Source organism: Mustela nivalis (assembly GCF_964662115.1).
Source record: "Mustela nivalis genome assembly, chromosome: 17".
Lineage (NCBI taxonomy): Eukaryota > Metazoa > Chordata > Mammalia > Carnivora > Mustelidae > Mustela > Mustela nivalis.
Window position 1 is genome coordinate 29,634,307 of NC_139036.1, and position 22,224 is coordinate 29,656,530.

A 22,224-nucleotide genomic window follows, 5' to 3' on the forward strand; every position below is an offset into this window, starting at 1 on the left:
TTTTTGAGATTCATTTGGAGTTATAAGAAAAATACAGAGATTTATGCACCTTTTACCCAGATTCCCTGATAACCTCTTGTAAAACTATAGTACAATATCATAACCATGACATTGATATTATTATAATCCACCAATCTTATTCTATAATTATTTTAAATGGTTTTAAAATGCTCCATTATGCGACAATTTAATTATTTTAATTTAACCATTCCCCCAGAAAGGTAACAGAGTTTGCCATTCCAAAATACGCCACTTTGGCATAAGGATTATTTTTAACTAAAGACAACTGAGATGAAGCAGATACAAAAGAAGCCCTCTGCCCTTTCCCATTTGCTGAGAAACAGGACTTAAATTTGTACAGAACATAAATCACCAACTTTAGGCCCTTATCAGCACCACAGAACGCTGCATAACAAACTATTGACTAACCTTTATCTTCCATTATTCACCCATATACTTAACCTTCCCACAATTTGCTACCCTAAAAATTCAAAATCCTTATTTGTCTTGTCAATTCTCTGAAAATGTATTGGATATTTTTGTTAAGATGCTAGGAGTACCTGTGTGGCTCAGCGGGTTAAGCGGTTAACTGTTTGCTTTGGGCTCAGGTCATGATCCCAGTGTCCTGGGATAGAGCCCTGCCTCAGGCTCCCTGCTAAGCACCCCACTCCCCCTGCTTGTGCTCTCTCCTCTCTCAATCTCTCTCTCTGTCAGTTAAATAAATAAAATCTTAAAAAAAAAAAAAAAAAGATGCTATATAAACTCAAGTTCTAGCCAGCCTTTGAGTTACTCATCCCTGAGTTTCTGCCATGATAAGTATATTAATAAATTTGTTTGTTTTTGTCTTGTTAATCTCTTTTGTTACAAATCCTTCTAGAGGGTAGGAGAGAAAAAAGGTCCCCTACATTCTACTAGTGGATACTGAGGTTGTTTGGGAAGTTGTACTATAATATCACCATTGAAAATTTTCAGAGATTGAGAATATGTATGTTAGGACAAGGGAAATACATGCTAATTCAGGAATGTGTTAAAGAATTGTATCAGTGTAGCTATTCAAAGAAAACTGAGTCAAAAAAAATTAGAAGAGGATTTTTAAACACTTTTTTACCTTTCCTGACAGTTATTTTCTTTGTTCTTTCCCTAATCTCTTTTGCCTTGAATCATTTACATAATATATATGCATGCTATATAAGTATCATAAAATTTGTCCTTCCATCCAAAACTTCGATCGCACTTCTATACGAGTAACAAAATGGTAACAGATCCTTTATTTCATCTTCATTGTACAAAGTGTACCAATGAAGTAAATTAAATCCATGTCAAAAAATTATTTTTAGTAAAGGCTCATATGAAAAAGGAGCATGTAAATGAGGAAAAAAAAGGAAAAATGGATTACTGTTTTGTCTGTTCTATATTCCATTCCTATTGCCTTTTTACTACCCTTTGTAATTCAGATGGGCTCTGGATCACTTGACCAAACACTCCATCATTTGGCTCTGTCTCCTCGGCCCCAAAGAGAACACATGGACCTTAAGCATAACACTGTGAACGTAAGAGGAGGTCTTCTGAAATCCTCAGCAGAATGCATCATGTACTTTTGATGTTGGCAGAGTCCATCTTTATGTGTAGAAGGTGTGCCTGAGAACAGAGCTAACAAAAATGAAACCAGACCAAGAAACCGAGATACAGACTAATTACTGCTTAAGCAACTGAAGGCGTATGTTCAATGTCTGAAGGTATAGAACCTCTAAGCTTTTTAGTTAGGAGAACCAAATTCTTTTTTTTTTTTAACCATATTCTTTTAAAACTTTCTTTTGAACTATCTTGATGTGGATTTCTAGCACTTATAATAACCGAGTTTAGAGTTTAGAGTTTACCAAATTGAATGGTAAAAATTCTGTTAATATATAAAAATTTAGCTTGTATTTACCTACCCAGAACCCCTTCTTCCCTTGGAATACTGCATCTCCTTTATTCCATGTTGTTTTGATTGGGTTCTCAAAAACAGGACCCACTCCCCCTTTGTTCTCATGGGCAAGAGTATGACCTAGGTCTGGTTTATCATAATAGCCTATTTCTTTGTCCACAGTGACTATCTCAAGGATGGACACATGAGCCATGCCAGGCCAATCAGTGTCTTTCTCTAGAACTTTCCCCTGAAGCTCAAAGGGAGGATTGCTTTTTTTGTTGCTGTTTTTTAAAGATTTTATTTATTTATTTATTTGATAGACAGAGATCACAAGTAGGCAGAGAAGCAGGCAGAGAGAGAGGAGGAAGCAGGCTCACTGCTGAGCAGAGAGCTGGATGCGGGGCTCGATCCCAGGACCCTGGGATCATGACCTGAGCCGAAGGCAGAGGCTTTAACCCACTGAGCCACCCAGGCACCCCGAGGATTGCTTTTTACCATTGGGTCAATGTGTGGGCAGGATATGAATGAATTGTCAGTGATTATGTTCCCTGCCACAAGGACAAAAGGTAAGACCCAAGATAAGCAGAACCATAGAATGACTCGACAAGTCCCCTTTGTGCCCTGGGATTCAATAATATTTAACATCAAATCCACCACTATTATAGACAGTTAATGATAAAATAAATCTCTGTTGTTTCTTTTTTCCCTTAAGCTGGTGTAAACTCATTTCTGTTATGATCTAAAAGGTCTGCACTGTTTCAGATGGTAGCCATTAGCCACATAGGGCTATTTAGATTAAAATTAAATAAAACTAAAAATTCAGTCCCTGCGGTGGACTAGCCACATTTTAAGTGCTCAACAGTCACATGTGATTATTGGCTACTGTAACTGACAGTGCAAATACAGAACATTTCTACCACCACACTCCATTTAAACAGTGCTATTTTAGTTAAGTCAAAATTTTGTTAGCTTGTTAAGTGTGGAAAAATTAGTTTGGCAGTCGAAAGAATTGCCATGGGTGATAGCTATTCACAACCAGGTTAAGATGTTTGCAAGGATCAACTTAGAAAAAAGTCAAACAGATAAAACTAACTTTGGAACATTATACGAGAAGAAGAAGGTTGCATCTAATAGTGGGAGAAACAAGGAAATTAAAGTTATGTTAATAACTCAGAAAAAAAAAAAGCCCATTCTAAAGGTGATGTTAAGATATATACAATAGATGCCTCAGCCAGCAAGAGTGTAGAAAATGAGCCGGGGAAAGAAGTTTGTCTCCAGTATAGTTCTGGGCAGAAGAGAACCACCTAGGAAATACTACAGAAAGAGAGAGAGGAAAACAAGAGTGACAGGCAAAACAAAAAAAGAACAGAGTGATAGTGCCATAAGATGTGCTGGGTGATGGAATGAGTGAAATGGCCTCTAAAAACATGCTGGAACTTGAAAACTGACCATTCTGACCAACTCTAGATTACCCAAATTATGTATCTTTCATGAAAAAAAAGGCTATTTTCAAGTAAGCAGGATAGGGAATAACAAACCCTTTGGCTAACACCTTTTTATATTCTTTCTTTATATTTATTTTTTAATGTAGCCTGTGGCACATCAAAGCACCTTAAAAAAAATTACTTCTTCAGTAAAATTATGAACCACAAAGAAAGCAAGAGGCCTAAAATCTGTATTCCTCCGAGAGTTGGTAGTCTCTCTCTCTCTCTACAGTACTTAAAAGTAAGCAACAGTTTGTTCTGAGCATGGGAGTAAGACCAAACAAACAAAAAGGAGGAGGGACAACTATCTGCCTGAGTCAAGTTTTTATAATACAGTATCTTAGCCTATTTCAAATGCAGTAAACTTCACATTTGAGGCAGAGTCTTAAGTTAATTGTGATGAACTGAATGCAATATGAACAAAAAATTAATTCTTTTTATAGGTGTCTAAAGCTTGAGAGTACATGGCAGTGCTATTAATGAGGCATATAAAGAGACTCTTTAGGGGAGCCTGGCTGGCTCAGACAGTAGAGCATGTGACTCTTGATCTCAGGGTCATGAGTTCAAGCCCCATGTTGGGCAAGGAGCCTACTTAATTAAAAAAAAAGAGAGAGAGAGAGAGAGAGAGAGAAAGACTCTTTGGAAGGAGAAGCAGCGTGGCACAGCTGAACACTGGCCTGGTTAGAAGGAGACCTAATTTCAAGTCCTAGCTCTGTCATTTATTTGCTGTATGACCTTAATCAAGTTAATTTACATCTTTAGGCCTCAGTTTCCTTATCTAAAACAGGAAGAAATAGAATTATATGGTCTCAAAGGTCATTGCATATTCATAAATTTTATGACTTTATGACAAAAGGTATATAAATAAAAACTTCAAAAAAGGAAGTATAAAATCTGGAAAAGAATTAGAATAAATTTCTTCCTCAAAGAAACTTTTTAATCTTTGTGAGGCTTTGGCTTTGCTCTGCAAGGGGAAAAATTAAACAAAATAGAATGAAACCCCCCCAAATAAAAAAGAACCTTGACTTATGAAGTATTTTAACTTTCACAAATCCATAATTGACATAAATATATAATAGCTTGGCAAATATAATCCTGTTAATCACAAGAATGAAAAAAATGTTTCTGCAAACCAACACAGCTTAATGATACTTATCTGAAAAGTAACATCAAACAATGTTTAGATCTAAACATCCTTTAGAAATAGCTAATTTAAACAATTTTCTGATTCTTATTTGGCTTTCTTATATTTTCCAGTCAAGGAGAAATTATAAATTTTAAACCTAGTACACAGAGCAGTTAACAGTTCTTTAGGTCTTGACATTTAACCAAGGTTTTAACCATATTCAAAGCATACCACACCAAGGTCCATAACATGTAACATCTTGTAGTTTTACTAAGTTACAATTTGAATCATTCAAAACAGGAGGATGAATTGCGACAGCGTGGGGCTCTACCTGCTTAGCAACCTGCATCTCCAGCTGATGTATTTTCCATCCTAACATGTTCCATTCTAACAAATCCAAAAAACTGGGCCAAGGAACATGTTCCTTTGTGAGAAATATTCCCTCACAAGACAGAAAACTGCTATGCTGATGATTAAAAAGTGATGGTGACCAGGAAATGGGTGGTTTATCTGAGTAATAGAATTCTCTCTAATAATTTAAGATAGGGAGCAGTGAAATGACATAAAATCAAATGGTATAGAATCAGTAAGGATCTGAAAGGGGTTTTTTTCAGTATCTTTTCATTTTTTTTTAACTTATGATGGATTATTACTACAAATTATAGTAATCATCTAGAATTTGAAGCTTCAGAAATGCAAAGTAGCCCTAATAATATCTGGGTTTCTTGTAATTAGTATTCAGGCTTAAATTAACTGTACATAAATTTAAATAGAGCAAGCCAGTGAAATCTCTAGCCTTCATCTCAGGGTCAAGATTTCAGATTTGTAGGTCTGAGAGAGTAAGTATTGAGGGCAGTACTTTTAGCTGGAACTTACTATCAGAAGAAAACACACATGTATATCTAATTCTCAGTGTAAATGAATACACTTTAATGTAAATATGTAAGCTACAAATGGGAAATATTACCTCTTTGAAATGTGACATCCAGTTTGCCAAGGTAAGGTGGGAGTTCCTTTAAAAGATATGATTAAAAAAAGTTAGCTCTCAAGAATTTAAAAATATTTTAGTGTCTTACATTGAGACAAAGATTTTCTTCTTCAAAAAATAAAAGAAAAAAAAATTACCTATGTTTACATAGGGCACACTTTAGCTGAACATCCCGAACAGCAAATTAACCAGGTAACTACTTACTTTCACAACTTACAAGAAAAGAAATCTGTACTATTTAATGTGGACCTTTTCTCAATAATAAATATTTAGTGGCGCCTGGGTGCTCAATCATTAAGCATCTCCTTCGGCTCAGGTCATGATCCCAGGGTCCTAGGATCAAGCCCTGCATTGGGCTCCCTGCTCAGCAGAGAGCCTGCTTCTCCCTCTCTCACTCTCCCTGCTTGTGTTCCCTCTCTCACTGTGTGTGTCTCTCTCTCAAATAAATAAAATCTTTAAAATAATAATAATAAATTTCAATATCTCAGGAGACAAGTGTCAAGAAGAGACAATTTTTAAAAATGACTAACATACAGAAAAATCTTTAACTCACAAATAATCAAATAAATACTAACTGAAACTTTAAATTTAGGAAATTTTTGTTATAGTTTAATACCCTATAGTGGTAAGGGTATAGCAAAATGGGAATTCCTCTAATACCACATTCTAGCACTTTTAAAGAAATTTTTACTTTATTTTATCTTTAAGTAATCTCTGAGACCAATGTGGGTCTTGAATTCACAACCTTGAGATCAAGAGTTGCATGCTCTACCAACTGAGCCAGCCAGGTGCCCTAGATTTTGGAACTCTTAAACACTTTAAGAAAGCAAGCTGGACGGGTGCCTGGGTGGCTCAGTTGGTTACGCCGCTGCCTTTGGCTCAGGTCATGATCTCGGGGTCCTGGGATCAAGTCCCGCATCAGACTCTCTGCTCAGCTTCCCTCTCTCTCTCTGCCTGCCTCTCTGCCTACTTGTGATCTCTTTCTGTAAAATAAATAAATAAAATCTTAAAGAAAGAAAGAAAGCTGGCAATAACAATTTTCTTTTCTTTTTTTTTTAAGATTTCATTTATTTATTTGACAAACTGAGTTCAGAAGTAGGCAGAGAGGCAGGCAGAGAAAGAGTGGGAAGCAGGCTCCCCACTGAGCAGAGAGCCTGATGCGGGGCTCAAACCCAGGACCCTGAGATCATGACTTGAGCCAAAGGCAGAGGCTTACCCACTGAGCCACCAAGGCACCCCAACAATTTTCAATATAAAGAAACTAAAATATTCCCAATCTTTTACCCAATAATTTCCCTGCTGGGAGTTTATTTAGGGAAATAATTTTAAAAACAGAGATAACTGGTGCTTGCTTTGGCACCACGTATACTAAAAAAAAGAGATAATTTTATTTTTATATAGACACTTTCAATAAATATAAATATATTTATATACATGTCTTCATAAATATATATCTTTTAAAAACTCTATATAAAGCATATAAATATAGAGAAACCTTTATCTTTACACATGAAGGTGTTCAGTGCAGTGTTATCTCTAATGGTGAAAACATAAAACTAATTTAAATGCCAAACAACAGAGAAAGAATAGTTAAAAATTCCTCTATATCCACTCAATGGAATAATTGCAGTCACTTGAAATGTTTATGAAAAATAAGCATGGGATCTGAAAGGGCTAAATACCACCAATTCCAAATACATGACATTCTGGAAAAGGTAAAACTATGGAGACAATAAAAAGATCAGTGGTTGCCAGGGGTTAGGTTAGGGGGGGAGGCTGAACAGGCAGAACACAGGATTTTTAGGGCAGTAAAACTATTATGTACGACACTACAATAGTTGATCCACCATTATACGATAAAACCGACATGTCATCCTATGTTAAGAATAAACCTTAATGTTAACTATGGATTTTGAGGTGATAATGAGTGTCACTGTAGGTTCATAGATTGTACCAAATATACCACTCTGGTTCAGGATGTTGAAGGAAGAGTGGGGGGCCTAGACCTGTGCAGGGTCAGAAGCTATGTGGGAACTCTGTACTTTCTGCTCAATTCCACTGTGAACCAATAACTGCTCTAAAAACTAAAGTCTATTAAAAAAAAAAAGAAAAAGAAAAAGCGGGAAGCCTGGGTGGCTCAGGTGGTTGAGCATCTCATTCTTGGTTTTGGCTCAGGTCATGATCTCAGGGTCCTGGGATCAAGCCCCATGTTGGATCCACAGGGAGTCTGCTTGAGGATTCACTCTCCCTCTACCCCTCTCCCTGCTTTCACTCTCTCTCTAAAATAAATAAATCTTAAAAAAAAAAAAAAAAAAAAAGAAAAGGGGCGCCTGGGTAGCTCAGTGAGTTGAGGCCTCTGCCTTCGGCTCAGGTCAAGATCTCAGGGTCCTGGATTGAGCCCCATGTCGGGCTCTCTGCTCAGCGGGGAGCCTGCTTCCTCCTCTCTCTCTTTCTCTCTGCCTGCCTCTCTGCCTACTTGTGACCTCTATCTGTCAAATAAATAAATAAATAAATAAATAAATAAATAAATAAATCTTAAAGAAAAAAAAAAGAAAAGAAAGAAAAGCCTGCGGTGTCTGGGTGGCTCAATCATTAAGTGTCTGCCTTCACCTCAGGTCATGGTCCCAGGGTCCTGGGATTGAGCACTGCTGAGCAGGAATACTGCTTCTCCCTCTCACCCTCCCCCTGCCTGTGTTCCCTCTTTTGCTGTCTCTCTCTCTGTCAAATAAATAAATAAAATATTTAAAAAAAAAGTAACTTTAAAAAAAATAAATTTTTAAAAAAGCATGGAAAAATGTGTATCATGCCATAATGTTAAAGTGTTCAAAAACACAATATCTATAATATACAGTAGGACCACTACCAGGCAAAGAACATATAGGGTATACATACAGATGGTATTGTTAATATAAGTTTACTTTATGTGGTAAAATAAAGCATTATTTTCCATCCACTTATCAGTCTCTAATATAATGGCAAGTAAACTACTAAAATCAGATTTCCTATTCTTGAAGACTAAAACTAATTCATACATTCAATCTGAACCAAATAAATTGTAGTATACGTCAAGCAAGTTGAAATCCAGTAGTTTCACATTTGAGGACTTTGGTAATCTTGTTAAAATACTTATAAAAATAACTCTCCAAAGATGTATCCACAGATTTCTGTAGTGAGTATAAATCCTCCCTGGAAGTTAGAATAGTTTTTATCATTTCCTCTGGCATTCATTATTTAATCACTATCATTTACTGAGGCACTATCTAGCATTCTTTGTTTTTAAAAATCCTACGGGCCCTAATATCTACTAGATATTAGTTTATCATGCATTTTTACTTACACAGTACTTGAGATCAGAGATGTTTACATTGACCCCAGTTGACCTCTTTAAATTCTCATCATGAGACACTACAACTTGCTCATCTTTTGTGATATGGCAGTCCAATTCCAGCATATCAGTTCCAATTGTAACTGCACTGAAGAAATGCAGAGAAGAATAATGACATTAGAAAGTTAAGTAAACTTTATTTACATTATATGCACTAGGTGTAAAAATTAGAGGAGTTACAAATCAAATAGCAAAACATCTCATAACCCTAAAATTTCTCTACATTGTCATCTGTTATGATTTATTGATGTCATATTCTAGAGTAAACACAGATTAAGAGAATCATGTTGCCTCTTTCCATAACCAGCTCTCCATATCCAAAGTCTGTAACAGAGACACTTCTTCCCAAGACCATGAGCTGAAGTGTGGAAGGGGTCTCAAACTGAACTGAGCAGGGATCAAAAGATACATGGGTGCCGTGAACCCAAATTCCTTGAGTCCTCTGAGAGCAAGGCCATGGCTCAGAAAAGCTCCACAGTCAATGGCAAAAACCCACCCTATGGTGACCTGGCCTGCAGGGTGACAAGCTGCAGAGTCACTATGACCATCAGAGAAAAGAGATTTACCAAGAAAAGTGATGAAGCCAGGGAGATGCCTTCCACTCTGGATTTGGAGCTACCATGCTGGGCCCTGCAGAACCCCCCGCACTGTCTCCTTCACCCATAGAAGACTACAGAATCTAAGTGAGCTTATAGAGCACTCCAGCAAAGTTGGGATGTCTCTGAAGACTGCCTTGGAACATTTTTGTTCTTTCTTTCCTCTCAATCACTGCTGAGTGGTGTTTTTCTTCACTTATGCACTTAGAGAAATCTTTGGTTTTTCAAGTCAAGTCTCTGAAATATGTCCACATTTGATCTTTAATTTGTATCATTCTATAGAATGTTGTCAGTTGTATTTGAATTAAAAAAAAATTGCTGCCAACCTAATATAATGGATAGGATACTGGATCAGAAGTTAAAAAGGTCTGGATGCCATTTCCTACTTTGCTATGAACTTGCTGTATAACTATCAAGTAAACGCCTTTCTCTAGGCCTACATTTTCACATTTATAAAATGATAGGATTAAAGAACAAGAAATTGGTGCCAGCCTTTATCACTTTAATTCAACACAGGATTAGAAATTCTAGCCAGAAAAAATAAAATAAAATAAAATTTTAAAAAAGACAAAGAAAAAGAAATCCCAGACAGAGCAATTAAGTAAGAAAAAAAAAAAGGAGCTGGGCATCCAAATTGGAAAGGAAGAAGTAAAATTATCTCTGATCAATATGATCTTGTATGTAAAAATCTTAAAGATTCTACACACAAAACTGCTAGAATTAATAAACTCACTAAAGTCGCAGAATACAAAAATCAACTACCTGGGTGGCTCAGTTGGTTAGGCGTCTGCCTTTGGCTCATGTCATGATCTTGGGATCCTGGGATTGAGCCCTACACTGGGCTCCCTCCTCAGCGGGGAGTCTGCTTCTCCCTCTCTCTCTCTGTCACTCACCCCACCCCCACTTGTGCTCTCTCTCTCAAATAAATAAAATATTTTAAAAAAATCAACACATGGGGGTGCCTGGGTGGCTCAGTGGGTTAATTAAGCCTCTGCCTTTGGCTCAGGTCATGATCTCAGGGTCCTGGGACTGAGCCCCACATTGGGCTCTCTGCTCAGCGGGGAGCCTGCTTCCCCCTCTCTGTCTGCCTGCCTCTTTGCCTACTTGTGATCTCTCTCTCTGTCAAATAAAGTCTTTCAAAAAAAAAAAAAAACACACAAAAGTCAGTTACATTTCTATACATTAGCAGCGAATGATGTGAAAAGGAAATCATAAAACAATCCATTTGTAATAGCATCAAAAAAATAAAAAGACTGGGGTGCTTGCATGGCTCAGTCAGTCAAGTGTCCGACTCTTGATTTCAGCTCAGGACATGATCTTAGGGTTATGAGATTGAGCCCCACATCGGACTCTGTGTGGGGCATGGAACCTGCTTAAGATTCTCTCTTTTCCTCTCCCTCTCCCCCCTGACCCTAAAAAACAAAAACAAAAACAAAAAAAACTTGGGAATTAGCCAAGGAAGTAAGAGACTTGTACAATGAAAGCTGTAAAACATTGCTGAAAGAAATTAAAGGAGATATATATATATATAAATGGAAAGACATCCCATATTCATGGATTAGAATACTTAATATTAAGATACATGGATCTATACATTCAGTGCAACTCTTATCAAAATCCCAATGATTTTGCAAAAACTTTTTTTGCAAAAATAGAAAATTTTTCCATTCTAAAATGCCTGAGGAGCATTTAGCTGGCTCAGTTGGAAGAGCATGTGACTTTTGAAAGTGGGGTTGTGAGTTTGAGCCCCATGTTACTAAAAGAAAAAACTGTAAAATGCATATGAAATCTCAGGGAAACCCAAAGAGTAAAAACAATCTTGAAAAAGAAGAGGGGTGCCTGGGTGGCTCAGTTGGTTGAGCAGATGCCTTTGGCTCAGTCCTGGGATCAAGTCTTGCATTGGGCTGCTTGCTCAGCAGGGAGCCTGCTTCTCCCTCTGCCTGCTGCTCCCCTGCTTGTGCTCTATCAAATAAATAAATAAAATCTTTAAAAAAAAAGAAGAACAGAGTTGGAAGACTCACACTTCCTGATTTCAGTACCTACTACAAAGCTACAGTAATCAAAGCAATATGGTGCTGGCATAAAGACAAACATATAAATCAATGAAATAGAGTCCAGATATAAGCCCTCTTATGTATTGTCAAATGATTTTCAACCATTCAATGGGGAAAGGGCAATCTCTTCAACAAATGGTGCTGAGAAAACTGGATACCCACATGTAGAAGAATGAAGTTGGATCCTTCACTAACACCATATCAAAAAATAAACTCAAAATTGATCAAAGACCTAATCATAACACCTAAAATGAAAAACCTCTTAAAAAACAACATACAGGAAAAGCTTCGCTACACTGGATTTGGCACGACTTCTTGGCTATGACACCAAAAGCACAGGCAACAAAAGAAAAAAAAAGACAAATTGTACTTCATCAAAATTAAGAACTTTGTGCACCAAGGAGCACTATCAACAAAGTAAAAAGGTAGCCCACACAAACCATAAGAGACTCTTAATCATAGGAAACAAACTGAGGGTTCCTGGAGGGGTGTGGGTGAGGGGATGGGGCAAATGGGAGATGGACATTAAGGAAGGTATGTGATGGGGCACCTGGGTGGCTCAGTGGGTTAAAGCCTCTGCCTTCGGCTCAGGTCATGATCCCAGGGTCCTGGGATAGAGCCCCGCATCGGGCTCTCTGCTCAGCAGGGAACCTGCTTCCCCCTCTCTCTCTCTGCCTGCCTCTCTGCCTACTTGTGATCTCTGTCAAATAAATAAATAAATATTAAAAAAAAAAAAGGAAGGCATGTGATGTAATGGACACTGGGTACTATACAAGACTGATAAATCTGAAGCTAATAGTACATCATACATTAATTAATTGAATTTTAAAAAGTGAAAAAAAAAGTAGCCTACAGAATGGGAGAAAATAAATGCAAATCATCTATGTGATAAAGGATTAATAGCCACAGTATATAAAGAATTCCTAAACCTCAACAACAATGTAACCTGATTCAAAAATGGGGAAAGTACTTGAATAGACATTTCTCCAAAGAAGACATGCCAATAAGCACATGGAAAGATCACTAATCATTAGTGAAATCCTGTCAAAACCACAATAAGAGGGGCAACTGGCTGGATCAGCTGGAAGACTGTGCAAATCTTGATCTCAGGGTTGTTAAGTTTGAGCCCCACAATGGGTGTAGAGATTACTTAAAATAAATAAATAAATAAATAAACAAACTTTTTGAAAAAAAAAAAAAACACAATTAGTTTTTTGGGGGGTGGCTATTATTAAAAAGAGAAGGAAGGAAGAAAAGAGAAAAAAAATAGTATTGGCCAGGATGTGGAGATATTGGAACCCTTATATATTGTTGGTGGGAATATAAAATGGCAGTTTCTCAAGAAAATTAAACATTGATTTACCATATGATCCAGCAATTCCACTTCTAGGTATACACAGAAAAGATATGAAAGAAGGGAGTTAAAGAAATATTTATACGACCATATTCATAGAAGAATTGTTCATAACAGCCAAAAGTAGAAGCAACTTAACTGTCTATCAACTAATGAACAGATAAACAAAATATGGTATATACCTAAAAAGAAATATTATTCAGCCTTAAAAAGGAAAGGAATTCTGGGGAGCCTGACTATCTGCCTCAGTTGGTAGAGTATGTGACTCTTGATCTCGGAGTTGTACGTTTGAGGCCCATGTTGGGTGGAGAGGTTACTTAAAAAATAAAAAAATCTTTAAAAAAAAGAAAAAGGAAGGGAATTTTGGTATATGCCACAACGTGAGTGAGCAAATCTTTAAAACATTATGCCTGGTGAAAAAAAGCCAAAAACAAAAATATAAATATTTAATGTTTCCACACTTATTTAAATGTACCTAAAATAGATTAATAGAAATAAAAGTAGAATGGTGGTCACCAGAGCCTGGTGGGGAGGGAGTTAGGGAATTATTACTGAATGGGTCCAGAGTTTTGGTATGGAAAAAAGTTCTGGAGATGAATAGTGGTGATGGTTCCATAACAACGTGATTGTATTTAAGGACACTGAACTGTACACTTAAAAACAGTTAAAATGGTAAGTTTTATTTTATGTATATTTTATTGTGATAAAATAAAATTTTACTTTAAAAAAAAAGAAAAAAATTGAAAGGATTAGATCAGACAATCTCTAAGCTTCCTTTCACAGTCGAGATCCTATGACTTTTACAAAGGGAATATCACAGTGGTTAAGGAGTACAAACACTGCACGAAAAAGGGTAAATATGTGAGGTGATGGGTATGTTAATTACTTTGATGGTGAGAATCCTTTCACAATGTATACACATATCAAATCATCACATTTTATATGAAATATAATTTGTCAGTTATACCTCAAGAAAGTTGGGGGATAAAGAACACAGACACTGGCTCCACCACTTACTTGGGCAAGTTATTTAGCTTCTTCACGCTTCAGTTTCCTTACTTGCAAAACAATGATGATAATATCAGCTCTCTATACCTCCTCCCCACTTTGTACCTTACACCCCAAACACCCCCACACTTTCAATACTCTTCTGCCTGAAATGTCTTTTGCAAGAAAAACACTATACAGTAAAATAACAGATTCACATCTGAACAGGCACTTCACAGATGAGGATTTCCAAATGGCCAGTAAGTGTATGAATAGATGTTCAACATCAAAATTCAACAGGGAAATGTAAATTAAAACTACAATGAGATAGCACTACATAGCCACTACAGTGGCTAAAATTAAAAGGACTGACAACAAAGTAGAAAGACAGTGGAGGACTGGAACTCTATATTGCTGGTGTGAGGGTCAACTGGTACAATCATTTTGGAAGGTATAAATGTAGACCTACTCTATGATCCTGCAATTCCACTTCTGCTAAGTATATATCTGAGAGGAATTAATGCATTTGGCTGTTAAAAAACACATAACAGGGACACCTAGGTGGCTACCTCGGTTAAGCGTCTACCTTCAGCTCAGGTCATGATCCCAGGATTCTGGGATCAAGTTCCGCATCAGGCTCCCTGCCCAGGGGAGAGTCGGCTTCTCCCTCTCCCTTTGCCTCCTGCTCCCCCTGCTGATGCTCTCTTTCTCACTTACTCACCTTCTCGCTCTCAAATAAATAAATAAAATCTTTTAAAAAACCTAACATTATTTCACACATCATGGATAAATCTTACAGATACAAAATGAAGAAAGAAAAGCCAGAGACAAAAGTATAAATACGGTATGATCACACTTATGTTATCGAGAACAAGCAAAATCAAATCATCATAATAGAAATTAGAATAATGGCCTTCTAGGGGCAAGTAATGTGGACTGGGAAAGGTCACAAGGATACCTTCAAGAGTGGTAGAAATGGGGGCACCTGGGTGGCTCAGTGGATTAAAGCCTCTGCCTTCAGCTCAGGTCATGATCCCAGGGTCCTGGGATTGAGCCCCGCTTCAGGCTCTCTGCTCAGCAGGGAGCCTGCTTCCCCCTCTCTCCGTCTGCCTCTCTGCCTACTTGTGATCTCTCTCTCTGTCAGATAAATAAATGGAATCTTTAAAAAAAAAAAGTGGTAGAAATGTTCTACATCTTTATCTAAGTGAGGGTTACAAAGATATATACATTATGTTTAAATTTACTGGGCTATATAGATTGTGCATTTTATGGAATGTATAGTATGGAATGTATATAACAGTAACAGGTTTTTAAAAGTTTTTCTTCCCTTATCTGCTCTTTTTTTTTTTAAAGGTATATAGATATATATTTTTTAAGATTTTATTTATTTATTTGACAGACAGAGATCACAAGCAGGCAGAGAGGCAGGCAGAGAGAGAGGGGGAAGCAGGCTCCCTGCTGAGCAGAGTGCCCGATACAGGGCTTAATCCCAGGACCCTGAGATCATGACCTGAGCCGAAGGCAGAGGCTTAACCCACTGAGCTACCCAGGCACCACTTATCTGCTAACACTTTTTTTTTTTAACTTTATTTTCTTAAAAGATTTAAAAGATTTTTTTAACTTTATTTTTTTTTAAGATTTAAAAGATTATTTATTTATTTATTTATTTGACAGAGATCACAAGTAGGCAGAGAGGCAGGCAGAGAGAGAGGGGGAAGCAGGCTCCCCGCTGAGCAGAGAGCCCGATGTGGGGCTTCATCCCAGGACCCTGAGACCATGACCTGAGCCGAAGGCAGAGGCCTTAACCCACTGAGCCACCTAGGCGCCCCTTATCTGCTAACTCTTAACTCATCCTTCAGGTCTAAGCTTAGGAACCACTTCGGGATATCTTTCTCAATCCCCCCAGATTAGATGGGGTCACTAGTTTACATACTGCTAAATTGCCAGGACCCTGTAGCACCCTGTGTTTATTCTGTCATAGTATTTACCACACTGTTTTGAACCTATCTATTTATCTCCCCTTGCCCAGTGAGACAGGAGTTCTTTAAATAAAGGGTTTGTGGGCGATGACTGGTTTACTCTTACATTCCTAGTGCCCAAGCACAGGACCTGGCACAGCTGGTACTCCATAAATATTTGTTTAAAAAACTCTATGCAAAATGCCCACCTAACACTTTATGCACTAATCACCATGGGTGACATTTCAAGATGAAGAAAAGTAAACATGGGTGGAGCAGGGAGAAAATTTTAGAAAGAAATAACTTTTCTTTTCAAAATTCAAGAATGGAAAGAGTAAGAGCTGTGGTGAGTGGAACAGGGTGAGAAGATACAAAAGTAGATAAATTATGTTTGTGCAATAGATTCCCATGCACTTGAACTGTTTACTGGTGGCTTTATATGAGGTCAGGTCTCTACCGTAAGACTGAATTCCTAGAGAGGAAAGGCCTATGTCTGCTCCATACTTTCTAATGTTTGTGTTGTTGGGAATATCACAGGTATCCAACATATTTCTAAATGAGTGGACTAAAGCCATGTTTTACTTATCTATTAGATATCTATTAACATTTTAAATTTTAATTATTATCCTGCTAGCATCTAAATGATCATCAGTGATAATCCATATCCATAGTAAGTACTATTCTTTTTTTTTTAAAGATTTTATTTATTTGACAGACAGAGATCACAAGTAGGCAGAGAGGCAAGCAGAGAGAGAGAGAGAGAGAGAGAGAAAGAGGAGGAAGCAGGCTCCCCACTGAGCATAGAGCCCGATGTGGGGCTCAATCCCACGACCCTGGGATCATGACCTGAGCCGAAAGCAGAGGCTTTAATCCACTGAGCCACCCAGGCACCCAGTAAGCACTATTCTTAAAAGAATAAATATTCACATGGAATGGCATTTTTGAAGTATATCTGAATGAAAAAAGCAGGTAAGATAGGATCCTTGTGATGTAAAATAAAGTTTATGTATAATTTTGTTTGATTTGGAAAAATACTTTTTTAAAAAAGATTTTATTTATTTGACAGAGGGAGATCACAAGTAGGCAAAGAGGCAAGCAGAGAAAGAGAGAGAGAGGAGGAAGCAGGCTCCCTGCCAAGCAGAGAGCCCGATGCAGGACTCGATCCCAGAACCCTGAGATCATGACCTGAGTGGAAGGCAGAGGCCTAACCCACTGAGCCACCCAGGTGCCCTGGAAAAATAATTTTTTAATTGAAGTGTAGTTTATATATTAAAAAGACTAGAAAAGATACAGGCCAAATTGTTACAGGGCTTATCTCTAGTAAGTTGTATTTCTGGGACTGGAACTAGAGATTTGAGCAGGCCAATTTTTTACATCACATAGATTGCTTGAATTTTTGTTGTTTTTTTCTTTCTTTGAGAGAGGGAGACAGCATGAGAGAGAGAGAGCACAGCATGAGCAGGGGAGAAAGGCAGAGGGAAAGGGAGAAACAGGCTGTCCAGGGAGCAGGGAGTCCAACATGGGGCCCATCCCAGTACCCCAGGATCATGACCTGAGCCGAAGGCAGACACCTAACTGACTGAGTCACCCAGGTGCCCCCTTTTTATTTTTATTTTTTAAGATTTTATTTATTTATTTGTCAAAGGGAGAGCGAGAGAACATAAGCAGGAGAAGCAGCAGGCTCCCTGCTGAGCAAGGAGGCCAATGCAGGGACTCCATCCCAGGACCCTGAGATCATGACCTGAGCCTAAGGCAGAGACTTAACTCATTGAGGCACCCAGACATCCAGAATTATTTGTTTTTAGAATATAAACTTCTAAAGTGGCAAAATAAGGATACTTCATTATTAATATATTGTATCTAAAAGACAATATTTTGGACACCAATTTACTGATCACCAACAGAATGAATTACAGCAGGAATTTAATCTATGAAAAACGGAACATCCTTTTAAATACATAAGCACTCACGATTCTTATTTTGCCTCTGATCTCCTAAGTGGAATGAATGTATCTTCTGTTTTATACTTAAGCTTGAAACACAGAATATAAAAATGATATAAAAATGCAAATATAAATTTGTATATAAATATATCAATTAAGGAATAAAGTTTTAGCAATTGAGTAAACGTTTCTTAATGTTTTTAAAACAAACTAACTTGGTTCCTTAATGTAATTCTTACTAAGATATAAATAACTAACTTTATGTGTCCTCTTCTAAAGGATCTCCACCTTTAAAAGAGAATATTTATTGGTCAGTGTGTGCTAGAACCACAAATGTGTAAAAATAAAATGCAAAAAGAAGCAAACAAAAACAGTTTTTGGTAGATTTACTTTTCTGTACTTTTAAATTTCCTTAAATATTTTTTTAAAAAAGAATAAGAAATGTAGATTTTAAAAAAAGAATAAGAAATTTTTTAAAAAAGAATAAGAAATTTTTTAAAAAAGAATAAGAAATGTAGAAACTGTAAACAATATATGTAGCTAGCAAATAGTTTTGAAATAAAATCCTGAAATCCTTCATATAGCTTATTTTTTTTTTTAAGATTTCATTTATTTATTTGACAGAGAGAGATCACAACTAGGCAGAGAGGCAGGCAGAGAGAAAGAGGAGGAAGCAGGCTCCCCACTGAGCAGAGAGCCCGATGCGGGACTCGATCCCAGGACCCTGAGATCATGACCCGAGCTGAAGGCAGCGGCTTAAGCCACTGACCCACCCAGGCGCCCTCCTTCATATAGCTTAAAAAAAAAAATTGGTACTACTGATTTTTGGTCATGTGCATATCTTTCTTTTGTTATTATTGGTTTTTTGTATGTGTATGTGAAGGGGAGTAAGAGCAGTGGTTATCTATATTTTCCTGTATTTAAAAAATTCTGCAGGGCACCTGGGTGGCTAAGTCAGTTAAGTGTCTGCCTTCAGTTCAGGTCATGAGAAGGGAGTCTGCTTCTCCCTCTCTCTCTGCCCCTCCACTCTGCTTATGCTCTTTCTCTCTCTCTTTCACTCTATCTCAAATAAATAAAGTTTTTTTTTAAATAAAAAATAAATAAAGAAATTCTGCATTGGGCTCCACACCCAGTGTGGAGCCTACTTAAAATAATTGATTGATTGATTAATTATTTTTAGTGTATGTGCTGCTAAAGCAAGCACAATAAATACAATTTTAGAAGTTAATTTAAAAAATTAAAAATTAAAATAAAAAATATTTATACCTTTTACCTGAGAAATCTAAGTTTAAAGTTTCCCTTCAGCTGAAATGTTGGCTGTTTTTAGAAATGTTTAAGAATATGGGGTGCCTGGGTGGCTCAGTGGGTTAAGCCGCTGCCTTTGGCTCAGGTCATGATCTCAGGGTCCTGGGATCGAGTCCCGCATCAGGCTCTCTGCTCAGCAGGGAGCCTGCTTCCTCCTCTCTCTCTCTCTGCCTGCCTCTCTGCCTACTTGTGATGTGTCTCTGTCAAATAAATAAGAAAATAAAAAATCTTAAAAAAAAAAAAAAGAAATGTTTAAGAATTATATAAAACATATTTTCTAGGGGCGCCTGGGTGGCTCAGTGGGTTAAAGGCTCTGCCTTCAGCTCAGGTCATGATCCCAGGGTTCTGGGATTGAGCCCCACATCGGGCTCCCTGCTCAGCAGGGAGCCTGCTTCCCCACCCCCCGCCTCTCTGCCTACTCTCTGTCTGTCAAATAAATAAATAAAATCTTAAAAAAATATTTTCTATTTACTCTATGCTTATCTCTTATCAATAAGCTAGTAAAACTTTAAAGCAATAGTAAATGAGTACATCCAGGACAATTTGTAAATTCTCCTAACAAAATTATCCTAAATTTGATATACAAATAGCTAGAACATAGCTAGAAAAGGGAAATTTTTTTAATCAGTTTGGCCTTCAAAATTTCCCAAATATGATAAAATGCATCTGCCAGATATTTTATAGCTGAATTTTTAAAAAATATTTATTTATCTTAGAGCGAGAAAGAGAATGTGAGCAAGCAGGGGAGGGACAGAAGGAGAAAGAGGGAGAGCATTTCAAGCAGACTCCCTGCTGAGCATGGAGCCCCACTTGGGGCTCCATCTCATGACCCTGAGATCGTGACCTGAGCAATAATCAAGAGTCCCACTCTTAACCAACTGAACCACCCACATGCCCCCAGATAGCTGATTTTCTGACAAGCTGATTACAGACAGAAAAGGGGACGTCAAGGGGCGCCTGGGTGGCTCAGTGGGCTAAAGCCTTTGCCTTCGGCTCAGGTCATGATCCCAGGGTCCTGGGATCGAGCCCCATATCAGCTCTGCTCAGCAGGGAACCTGCTTTCCTCTCTCTCTCTCTCTCTGCCTACTTGTGATCTCTGTCAAATAAATAAAACTAAAAAAAAAAGAAAATAAGAAAAGAAAAAGACAAAGGGAAGTCAAGGCTTCAACATTACCAGAAAAAGAAATAAAAACTCTAGCTCTAAAAGATGTGAAATTCCTTGAAACTCCACAGGAACAATACACGAACAATTTAAAACAGACCCTATACACTATATGTTAAACTCTATTTAGAATTTAAATAAAAAATTGGAAAAATTAAAAATAGTAAACCCCAAAACAAACAAATAAATAAGTAACAGACCCTATATTAAGGAATTTATTTGAATCTCATTTATTCCTCACACCCCTGAGGTTTGTTATTATTCCCATTTCATAGATGAGAAATTAGTATTGTATTAATTAGATATTCTGAAAAATGTATCATGAGAACTAGGTCACTGATTAATTACTTTGACTGTCTGCCAACTTACACTTCCAGCTACTGCTAAAACAATTTGTTTCTTTCTTTTACCATTCATGTTAATACCATGGGGATCAAATTGTCCTATGGGTATTTACAAAGGCGGCCTGGTTTAATAGCCTAGTTTTATTAGCTCTTAAGAGCTAGATTTTACATACTCAAGGGCTTAGTGACTCCGTGTGTATGTGTGTGTGTGTGTGTGTGTGTGTAGTACAATTCCTTAGTTTCTGGTTTACCTCTTATATTGGATGGTTTCTGTCTCCTTCATTTGTCTTCTGTTAATGTTCTTTGATCTTGAGTGCCCCATCCCACATCTCCGTTCAGTAAGCCACTAGTGAGAGTCTATTAGCATCATAATTAGGTGTTAGGGGTTAAGAGATTAATATGGAAAGATTCTTGCTCTCAAAGGAATTACAGAAGAGCCATATTCATAACCTAAGGTGTTTGTGAAAGCATTTTATAAACCATATTACAGGACTTTTTATAAATTGTGACATACAAAAAGGAAAAGGAAAAGAGAAGGAAAGGAAAGGAGAGGAGAGGAGGAAGGAAGGGAAAGGGGGAGGGAGGGAGGGAGAGAGAAAGGAAGGAAGGAAGGAATTGTGAGATATAATCATTTCTCTTCAGTCCTAATTATTCTTTTTCCTAATTTTTGGTGTGTGTTTTTTTTTAAAGATACTATTTATTAATTTGAGAGAGTATGAGCAGGGAGGGGAAGGGAGAGAGGGAGTGGGACAGGTAGAAGTAGACTCCCCACTGAGCAGGAAGCCCTATGTGAGGCTCACTCCCAGGACACCAAGATCATGACCTGAGCTGAAGGCAGAGGCATAAATGACTGAGCCACCCAGGTGCCCCAATCCTAATTACTTCTTTAGACCCACTATAATGAATTAATCTTCCATACATTCTTTCAGTTTCCTAAATACATCTTGTCTATATACCCTCGAATCTTAATGTCAAACATTTAACATTTCTTCCCCTTCCTTTTTTTTTTTTTTGAGTAATCTCTACTCAATGTGTAATCGATGTGGGGCTTGAACTCACAACCCCAAGATCAAGAACTGCATGTCCTCTGGACTGAGACAGCCAGGTGCCCCAAACACTTCACGTTTTAAAAATAGTTTCTTGGGGCATCTGGGTGGCTCAGTGGGTTAAGCATCTGCCTTTGGCCCAGGTCCTGGGATGGAGTCCTGAGGCAGGCTGAGGTGAGAAGCAGGTGAGTCTTCTTCTTCCTCTCCCTCTGCTTCTCTCCCCAGTTTGAGTTCGCTCTCTCTCAAATAAAATCTTAAAAAGTAATAGAAATAATAAAAATAGCTTCTTCCTCTATACCAAATGGTAACTTCTCTAGTCTTAGTATCTTTTCAATTTTCTGGTTAATCTTAACCAGCCTTCCCCCACCAATTATTTATTCTTTCTCTAATATCGTCTTGTTTTCACTTCCATGTCATAATATTAAGCTTTGTGAAGTGTTTACACATGCACATAAATAAGATCTAAGTTTTAGCTGCTCATTATATTTTTACTCTTTCTCCCTCAACTACTTATCCTATCAAAGATATACCCTACTTTTAAGCACAGTGTCTTTTGCCAAGTATATATTATAATTCCACCTTT

General features: G+C 37.5%; 1 protein-coding gene and 1 long non-coding RNA gene across 8 annotated transcripts in view; one reads left to right on the forward strand and one right to left on the reverse strand.

The window, feature by feature from the left end:
* The window catches only part of LOC309851133, a 124,224-nt gene that overhangs the window by 62,533 nt on the left and 39,467 nt on the right, over positions 1-22,224 (forward strand). For 2 of the 6 annotated variants that reach the window (XR_014304636.1, XR_014304641.1), the window contains one exon: positions 9,200-9,840. The exons of the other annotated variants lie outside the window; for them this stretch is intronic. This is a non-coding gene — a long non-coding RNA (uncharacterized lncRNA). Of the gene's footprint in view, positions 1-9,199; positions 9,841-22,224 lie in introns of those variants that run through there. 6 annotated transcript variants of the gene reach the window in all.
* Positions 1-22,224, reverse strand: part of GDPD1 (glycerophosphodiester phosphodiesterase domain containing 1) — a gene marked incomplete at its 5' end in the record, with an annotated part of 54,580 nt that overhangs the window by 15,614 nt on the left and 16,742 nt on the right. For both annotated transcript variants that reach the window (XM_082705940.1, XM_082705941.1), the window contains 2 exons: positions 5,487-5,532; positions 8,845-8,980. In XM_082705940.1, the coding sequence (XP_082562066.1) occupies positions 5,487-5,532; positions 8,845-8,980 (182 nt within the window). The remainder of the gene's footprint in view (positions 1-5,486; positions 5,533-8,844; positions 8,981-22,224) is intronic.